At 43.7% G+C, this 9475-nt stretch overlaps 1 protein-coding gene across 3 annotated transcripts; it reads right to left on the reverse strand.

Moving 5' to 3' along the window:
• Window positions 1-2291: 2291 nt before the first annotated feature.
• On the reverse strand, window positions 2292-7771 carry rnmt (RNA (guanine-7-) methyltransferase). 3 transcript variants are annotated; one of them, XR_008342280.1, is made up of 12 exons: window positions 7703-7771; window positions 6530-6652; window positions 6327-6456; window positions 6046-6171; window positions 5127-5242; window positions 4837-5018; window positions 4559-4723; window positions 4293-4410; window positions 3888-3989; window positions 3650-3683; window positions 2927-3038; window positions 2292-2563 (listed from the first exon to the last, which is right to left on the reverse strand). XR_008342280.1 is itself a non-coding variant. In XM_053446556.1 (11 exons), exons 2-11 carry the CDS (start codon window positions 6644-6646, stop codon window positions 3001-3003), a joined length of 1128 nt encoding a protein of 375 aa, XP_053302531.1. In that variant the 5' UTR covers window positions 6647-6650; window positions 7703-7723; the 3' UTR covers window positions 2292-3000. The 3 variants fall into 3 exon arrangements, 2 of the variants coding, with proteins under 2 accessions (XP_053302531.1, XP_053302532.1); XM_053446556.1 differs by having other exon boundaries at window positions 2292-3038; window positions 6530-6650; window positions 7703-7723; XM_053446557.1 differs by lacking the exon at window positions 7703-7771 and adding an exon at window positions 7446-7670 and having other exon boundaries at window positions 2292-3038.
• Window positions 7772-9475: the final 1704 nt, after the last annotated feature.

Raw genomic sequence — 9475 nt, forward strand, 5'->3', positions numbered from 1 at the left:
CTGTCTGTCCTCTACTTGTCCCCTGTCTGTCCTCTATCTGCCCCTTTCTGTCCTCTACTTGTCCCCTGTCTGTCCTCTATCTGCCCCTGTCTGTCCTCTATCTGCCCCTGTCTGACCTCTATCTGCCCCTGTCTGTCCTCTATCTGCCCCCTGTCTGTCCTCTATCTGCCCCTGTCTGTCCTCTACTTGTCCCCTGTCTGTCCTCTATCTGCCCCTGTCTGTCCTCTATCTGCCCCCTGTCTGTCCTCTACTTGTCCCCTGTCTGTCCTCTTCCTGCCCCCTGTCTTTCCTCTATCTTCCCTTGGTCTGTCCTCTACCTCTAATCTTAAAAGAGAATTAATAAAATGACAGGTGTCTTTATCCCACATGTGAAGGGACAGTTTGTCTCTTCCTCTTGATGCCACTTGTGTCTCCATCTCATAGTTAAAGGTTTTGTTCAGGGCGTCTCCGTCCATTAAATCATCAGAGTGAGATCTGTGACATGAGGCGTGGGAACAAACCAGCTCCACGCCTGCTTCCCCCCCACAGGGACGGCGTGTCCCAGGTCTCCAGCTGAGTCGTGCTGAGCAGCAGGTCCACTGTAAAACTTCGGGGGGGGGGGGGGGGGGGGGGTCTCTGGACAAATACAATAGAGTCAATAGAGATCTATTTGTCAAACATAATAAACAACTGGAAAGATACCATCAAATAAAAGTTTGAAGCCTTAATGTCTCTGATAAAATGACTCGTGGACCAGTTCAAACTGGATGTGAACTGGTTTCCACTGGAATGTGAATGTTGGGGCTTGTGGACACTTGATGACATCACACGAGCAGAATGGGCCCAATTTGATTCTCATTAAAAATGCTTCCACTAGGAAACGTTATCAGGACACACGGTAATTTCCCACTGCTATGCAGATGACACCTAGTTATACGTTAATTTGGTATCTGGCATGTTTACCGTCCCAAAAACTCTAGAAAAAAACAACCTCTGCGACTTGTTGTGTTTCCTCTATGTCAGAAACGATACGCTCGATGGCGTTGAATGGTGTTACGACCTGAAAATACGTCATAGTCTCGCTACATGGCCTTGAACCACCCCCCACCATCATCTCACCGGCTCCGGCTCCCCGGCTAGCGTTAGCTAACGCGCTCCATCCTCTCTCCGGGGAGACGGCGCCAACGGAGCCGGGCCGGTGGAGTGGACTCTCCGGAGAACCCTAACCCTAACCCCCAAATGGTTGCAAGATTGTATCTTCGTCTCCAGTAGCCATATTTCAACAGAGGTAATGGGAAGCAAAAAGATCTGGGCGCTTGTATCTCATGAAGGAGGGAGGAGGGGAGGGGAGGGGGGGGGGGGGGTGAGAGGGAGGCGGGGCACTCAAAACAGCTCAATCTGAGGAGGGTTAGCTGTCACTCGGAGCTGGATGACCTTGATGACTTAGCTAATTGGAGTTGTGGGTGGGTGGGCGCGGCTGCCCTGTCGTAGCCCCGCCTCCAGGCCTGTGCTCTAAAGGCATGTTTATGAAGTTCCAGGTAAAAACACTGCAGATGGTGTGGGGGGGGCGCTTTAAGGTCAGGCCGTGTGTTTCAGAGAGAATGTGGGCGGGGCCAGCTGTAGGTGTAGGCGCTCCGTCTTTTGTCTGCTCTAATAAACACTAATTACATCTCTCACTAATTGATAGGTGGCTGTTGCCCTCAGCTGCTTGGAATGCCTTGATGATGAACTGTCCTCGGGGGGGGCGAGGAGGACTTGTGAGCTGGAAACCAGATGTGATCCTGAACCTCTGACTGGAGTTCAGGGCCGGACCCAGGTGAAGGGGCCCCGCAGGGTTCCACTGGGGGACATTTATGTACAGTGGGTTCTAAAGAATTCAAATATCATTATTGTCATTATTATCATCATATTGATCAGCTCCTCGTTTCCTCAATCTCAGTAATGTAACCATGACGACGGAGGTGCTCTAAGCGCCGTGAAGGACAACAAATGTAAATATTATTCATATTAATATTCATAATTAAGATTCATATATTCACACATGTGGTGAATTAAGGACAAACCTCTTCGGCCCTGTTTTCACGTGTCCTCGTCTCATCTTGAATCTTCCTCCTGACTCCGCCTCGTTGGTAAACAAACGTTTGCTTTGGTTCATTTTGTTTCTTTAGAGCTTTATTCATATTTATGCCTCAAGTCACAGCCTCCTCCTGATCTCAGGTCAAAGGTCAAACCGGTCAGCTGCATGTGACCTCCAGATCATTTTATATATTCTATGAATAATGTTAGACACGTATTAGACACTGACTTAAAAATTTGAATTCATTCAGATTTTTTTTTTATTTAAACCAATAAAGTCTCATATGTGTCGACAAACATGGAAACACAAAGACATGAAGTTCTGTTTATTATTTTTTGTTAAAGATGAATTATCTCACACGATCACAAGTGTCAGTTTCCTCTTTGTGAGGGATGATCCACAGACCTGAGTCTCTACAGCGCCACCTGGTGCCCACATGTGAATCCCACTCATCCAGATGTTTGATCAGAGATGTGAGCAGTGCACTTGGAGCGCCCCCTAACGGTCCTAACCAGAAACAACAGAATCAGAGGGAAACCGAATTCTTTACAGTTGCTCCAATCAAGAATATATATATATATATATATATATATATATATATAAATACTTGCATATAAATATTTATAAAATTCATATGATACATGTTCTACGTCACATGACCACAGCACCAGGGTCATGGGGGGGTTTTCTAAACTCCAGTTACACAACACCATATTTTGAAGAAGACAACACTTTGTGGAAGTTGTGACTGAAGCTGAACGCGTGACGACAGTAAACTGTGACGTTCAAATCATGGTCGCTGCATAGACAACATTCTTCTGACTTTAACGTTTATTCTTATTCATTTCAACAAACCCAAACAGTTCACACCTTATCAAAAAGAAAACACACAACATGGAGGACAGCTGAGCTGGCGAGCAGCAGGTGAGTTCACGTTTTCATCGTCAGGACATCTTCTGGAAGACGAACACCAGGTAGATACCTGCACAGGAAGCAGAGACACCAGGTTATTACCTCCACCAGGTTATTACCTCCACCAGGTTATTACCTCCACCAAGGTTTGTGGTCTGACTGTCGGCAGGATTACTAGAAGACGACACAACTGATTTACACAATTTTGCAGAGGGGTGTGTCATGACCTAAATAAGAACCAAGTCCATTCTGGAGTGGATCCCGAAATTGTGTTTCACTTTCTTTAACATGTTAATGAGCGTTGGACTTGGTGAAAACTAGAGACCATGAAAAAAGATGGACGACATGATGGCTCCAATAAGTGAAGCCAATCATCTGGATCCCCCCCCCCCCCGGTGGCTGGCTGCAGTGTAGCTTATAGACCCTGCCCCTGACTGCACACAACATCAAAAGAGCAAGATGGCAGCGTTCGAGTCGGAGAGGTCGAGTCATCGTCCATCGTTACTTATAGAACTTCAAATACTACTTCATGTTAACAGGTACGATGAGAACATTTAAAAGTATTTTCTGCTGAACACAATCGAATGAACCAGGTTCATTTGCAGGTCAAATTTTTTGCGTTATAACTGATAAAAAATTTTTTTTAAACAAGTCAACAGTGAAGTTGAAGGAGAAACTTACTGGTTGCTTCCCACTCAGATCTGCTCAGAGTTCCCTGCACAAAACACAAACTGCGTCAGACACTGAGCTGGAGTCAGTTTCATCAGATCTTTGTTCACGATGTCTGCTTGTAAAACATTAATATCTTAACATCACACAGGAACTAAACACAGCTGCTGTTTTATTTCACTTTGTCGTCATATTTTTTGTCTCGTTCGTCAGACCTCGACACTGACGCCATCTGAACCAGCTCTCTCACCAGTGGTAGTTTGACTCCAGTGCTGCCGCAGTGCTCTTTAGCATGGATGTACTCTCCTTTGGTGTCTGTAGCCGGTCGACCTCCGTCCTCACAGGGAAACGGCTGAAAATAAAACGACACTTTACAAATCACAAGATTTTATCACTGACAAGAAACTGACTGATGCTCCAGCAACAGAGAACTGGTTTGAAATGAAGGAACCCAGAGGGACAACTTCAAAACATTACATTTCATTGAGCCGACGCTTTTAGCTGAAGCGAATTCCAATAAGTGCATCAACAAACCCAGAGAACCTCAAAAAACCTAAATGCTCTTAGAAATCTTGATATTTAAACCTCAAGACAACGGCCTAGTCTACAGCTTCCTCACTCAGCCGGTGTTTGTGATGATAATTGATCACTTTACCTCTAGCGCCATCATTTTCATCATGAGGCTGCGGTGATGCTCCTTCTTCACCTTCTCCTCAGAGAACTCAGAGAACCTCTGCTTCAGCACCAGACGCATGTTGTAGCGTTTGGCCATGCTGACACAGAGAGAAGAAAAGCAGAGTTTCTACATGAGAGTGACTGCAGAGTTCTAGCCATTGATTCTTGATGGTCCTTATTCACTCCACAGAAATGTTGCCAAACCGGATGCAATAAACAACTTCTGCATTAATGATGTGATCTTACTGCTCTAGAAGAGGAAAGTAGACGAGGAACTCTGGAACGTCGACCACGTCCTCGAGGCTGAAGTGATACTGACAGCCGAACATAGGGTAGGAACCTTTGGACTGAAACGAGACTTTAAACACCTCGTTACCAAACGACAGAGAGTCCGACGCCTCCAAACGTTTACTGCAAAGGAGAAGAGGAGACACATGTTCAGAATCCTTGTGGGTTTCTGACGATCTCCAGTGAACCTGCAGCACGACAAACACAGTTCAGTCATACAACATTCTTGTTCTTACACAAGTTCGAAGGCATCTGGCGTCGTTCCGATGAAGTAGCCGCCGGGTTTCAGACGCTCGCAGGCGTTTCTCAGCATCACGTTCGCCTTCTGCTCGCTCTCAAACGAGTAATGAAACACAAACTGACAGCTGCAGATGTCAAACATCAACTTCGGGTCGTCCAGCTTCTCTGACAGAACCTCCTGCACACAGACGTCACAGGAGTTACACCAACATCTCTACAAATAGAGAGATCTACGTGCTCTAATTCTACCTTCACAGATAAACTGATCTATGTGTTGTGGTTCTACCTTGGAGCAGTCGGCAGTGATGAACTGAGCGCTGTAGATTTTCTCGTTAACGTGACTTTTCCTCTTCATCTCTTCATAACGACTCTGACATTGCTCCACAGACACTCCAGCTATATCTGAAAATAAAAACATTATATTGATGATTCATTTTTTAATCCGTCTGCTTTTCAACAATCTGGAATTGGGAGTGATCTTTGATTTCTAGGACCGCCTTCTTTCCCTGGTTTAACATCTCAAACATCATACACGTCTCAAAAAGAGTTTCATCCAGACGTGATTATTGTAATTCCTTATTCGAGGTGGCAGCTGATGGTGGATCCTTATTGTGGACTATGATCACAACAGGACTGCTTGATATATAATATTTCTCCTCAGATACTCGACCATTACTGACAATAATCATCAGGTCATTGACCCTCAGTTCTGCTGCAAAGTGTTTATTCTAATCAAAGCTGTAAATTGACCAACGATTTACTGGAATGTGATTTGAATTCAGGATCTAGATGATTGACAGAAAACCTTGTGACGGACGGAGAGGCAAAACTTTACCCTTCTTAGAATATTAACACTAAATATAAAATCTCTAACATTCTTGGAGAATTAAATTCTGTGAGTTGACCTTTCAAAACAAGGATCACATTTTCAAATTCATTGAATGGATCCAACAAAAGAAAGATGAGAGAATGATCTCCACTAGTGCACCATCCACTGGTGACAGACCGTAGTGTTCTACAGTCGCACACCTGGGAGATAAACCCACTGACCCAGGTAACTTCCTGTGAGGTGAGCCTCTGACAGGTAACTTCCTGTTTGTGATGTCACAGTAATAACCTCACAAACGGCAGAGGAACAGGTGAAGATGAACCTGACAACAGCTGATCAGGGACGTTAGTGATGTTAATCAATAATAAGTGATTACCTGCACAGACCAGGTGATTGATTCCTCCTCTCCTCCACTTCAGAAGGTCTCCTCCTTTCCCACAGCCCAGATCCAACACAGACACCTGCCGAGACCCCGCCCCCCGCACCTGCTCCAGGATCTCACCTGTCAGTCAAACAAACAGCACTTAAATACTTCCATAATCAACAAGATGTCAAATCAACGACTTCCTCCTCTGACACCTGAACACATCTGTTGCTCTCTGATGAGTCACAGTTATGAATGGACTCGTTATATCTAACAGATCATTGGTCAGTTACCGATCAGGACGCTCTTCAGCCAGTTGTTGAAGTTCCTCATGAAGAAGATTCTGCTCTGGCTTCTCGCAGCCAGACCCACTTCCTGTAGCCGGTTGTAGTGACTGGCCACCTTCACACTGTGATCGGCCACCTGACGGATCAACGCCACACATCAACACCTTCCATCGCTAACAGATCACAGGGGGCATCGGACAGTGAACTACCTGCTTCCTGTTGGAGGAGGTCTCCTCTTTGTCCTCCTCTTCCTCGGGTCTCCTCTTCCTCCCTCTTTCCTCCCCTTCTCCTCCCTCCTTCACAGTTTCTGTCGTCTGAAGATCCATCGTTCTCTGAACACAAAGACACACAGACAGTAAATAAAGATGGACGCTCCGTCTCCTCACTCGAAACAAACATGAAGCTAAATCCTCTCAAAACGCTGCCGTCTTGTGCTGATGATGTCATCAGAGTGTGTTTCCACAGATACTTAATGTCGCTGTCGATCACAAGACGGATCTGGATCCAGAATCATTTTAAGATTTTCTTTGATTCCTCAGAGAATAATCCCGGGATCTTGATGAAACAAATTTGAGATGATGACTTTGTAAGAGAAGGTGTGAAATGTGGTGCAGATGCAATAAACCTCAGGATGTGGTGAATGTGGCTGTTGGAGCGCGACTGAGTTATTAAAATAAAACTTCACAAACACTAGCTCTACAATAAAGAGGCGTGTCTGGGGAGGTGACAAAACACAGACCAACAGTTTGGTTCAGGAAGTGAAGATTTGAACCTTCCGCGGTCAAAGCCCCACAAGCGACGAGGTAGAGAAACGCATCTCATTCAGGATGACGAGGAGAACTACACTACCCACAATCCTCAGCCGGGGCAGCGACGGCTCTGATTGGTGGAGCTCGCTGTTAGCGTGAAGATTAAACTACACAACAACATATGAAGTATTTCACATGAGCTCAATCACGACATTCACATTAACGCAGCAGTAATACTAATACAAAAACCTGGTAAAACTTCTTCTGCAGCACATTTACTTGAAGTGCGTTTTGCTGAATATACAACAAATGTTCTGAAGGCAGGACTTTACTTGCAGTGGAGTATTTTAAACGTGCTGAAGTATAAAGTACACACTGTGAATACTTCAGCTCGGTTCTCAGGAGCTGAAGGAAACTGCTGTTTTTACTGCGTTTCTCCGGCTAACGTTAGCATCTAGCATGCTAACAGCTCCTGGAGTCAAATTAAACGTTTGTTTTCGGTCTTGGAAGAACCGGAAGTCACCAGTGCCTCGTGGCTCAGGTCGAGCAGTCACGTGGCTGGACATAAACGGGGAAAGGCTCCGTTACCGGGCGAGTTTTCACGAAAACACAAAACAACAACAATGGACTCACGGTGCAGAACCGGCGCACGCGCTCTGAGCAACTTCCGGTTGATATACGTCACATCTCCGCGCCGCGGACGTATCGGAAATGACAAACCCCGACTCAGTTCTCTCTTCCTGTCAAACTGAACGAAGCAACACAATGTAAATAACTTACTCACTAAGTCATACATATCTAATCATCTAAATAAAACAACTGTCATTCAAACGTTTTGGTCTTTTAAGAATGAAATCAAATATTACAAACAAATAATTATTAGCTCTAAAAACTCGATTTAAATTCAGAAAACTCTCAAATCTGTCGTTCAAAGGGAAACCTACGGGCTGCGTTCCAGGGGGCGCTGTTGAGCCATTTGGCCCTAATAAAATATACAGTAATGTGTAAAATAAAGAAAATCTAATTTAGAGTAAAATACAATGATGGTATGACATTGTAAAATAGATTAGTTCAAGGGACTCGTGAATAAGAGAAGTTTTCATTCTGCTTTTAAACAGGTTACTGGTTTGAAAGCCTGAATGTGTTTGTGTAATGAACGGTGAACTCGTTGTGAGTCTGTCCCCTGACTGTATGTTGTAAATGGTAAATGGTTGTATTCATATAGCGCTCGTCTAGTCTTGATGACTCAAAGCGCTTTACAGTACAGTTTTACATTCACACACACATTCATACAGACAGTGGTGGAGGAAGTATGGAAGTTTAGTACTTAAGTAAAAGTACAAGTACCCAGGAAAATATATACTTAAGTAAAAGTAAAAGTACTACATCAACAATCCTACTTAAGTAAAAGTAAAAATAACTTACTTTTAAATTTACTTAGGCAATGGGTTGTCTGTCAATGTCTAGGCTGTGCCATTTTGATAAAGAATGCAGATATAGATACTGGTAATACTCATGCCTCTACAGATGTCACTACTAGCAATAATTATAAGCAACAACATTTGTTTATTGGAAAGGTTGGTGCACTTATTGTGCTTACCCTCTGTAATACTGTTCACACTCTATCTTACAATACTGCGGATGACAAGTTATCTACCAGGGATTATCTGCAAAGTTAATACCATTAAGCCAAACCAATAAAGACAACATGTTATGTCTTTAAATCTTTTATATTTGATTGTAAACGTGTAAAAAATGGAAACATGGAACATGAAAAACAACTGTAAAACTGGTCAAATGTTAGAATGAGAAATTTAAAAGGAAGGACCTTGAAATTAAAATTTGACTATTGGTCGGGGCAGCCAAAATATTCATCTTCTGAATATTTTGAAATGGTTTAGACGGAAGGAGAAATGTTATACTTTTATTTTAAAAAGGTAGTTCTTGAAAAACGAAAAAACCAAAACAGCAACGCAATCCATATTTCCCGAAACTGTGCAGATGGGTCAGACTGGGGATCAAACTGCCGACCTTCAGGTTTGAGGACGACCGCTCTACCCCTCAGCCACAGCCACCCAGTGTGTCCTTGTCTTGACAGTAACGGACCAACAGGTGGCGCTGTGAATCTGTAAAACATATAATATCGTCAGAAAGTTTGGCAGATGATGAAGAGGAACCAGGGACACGACTGTTTGACTGTTTGTTTAAACGGGCTGAGAAATTAATTCATAAAAAAACCTCAAACACAAAATAGAGCAACTGCAGATTGAATCGAACCTGAGTTATAACTATGAAAAAAAAGTTCTTAAAGATGCCTCATAGACAAATTATTATGACTTTGTATTAGATATGAGCTCACACATATTTAACTGGACACATCAGATAACTGGAAAGGAAAAATATACC

The sequence above is a fragment of the Pleuronectes platessa genome, chromosome 18, assembly GCF_947347685.1.
Source record: "Pleuronectes platessa chromosome 18, fPlePla1.1, whole genome shotgun sequence".
Lineage (NCBI taxonomy): Eukaryota > Metazoa > Chordata > Actinopteri > Pleuronectiformes > Pleuronectidae > Pleuronectes > Pleuronectes platessa.

What these genes read in the sequence shown, in the direction of transcription:
- rnmt (XM_053446556.1), bottom strand. Translation starts at nt 6,646, where the DNA reads ATGGATCTTCAGACGACAGAAACTGTGAAGGAGGGAGGAGAAGGGGAG. An exon ending in GCTGAAGAGCGTCCTGATCG is followed by an intron (nt 6,172 to 6,326) that starts GTAACTGACCAA and finishes TTTGACTGACAG; the next exon opens with GTGAGATCCTGGAGCAGGTG. An exon ending in TACTTTCCTCTTCTAGAGCA is followed by an intron (nt 4,411 to 4,558) that starts GTAAGATCACAT and finishes TCTCTGTGTCAG; the next exon opens with CATGGCCAAACGCTACAACA.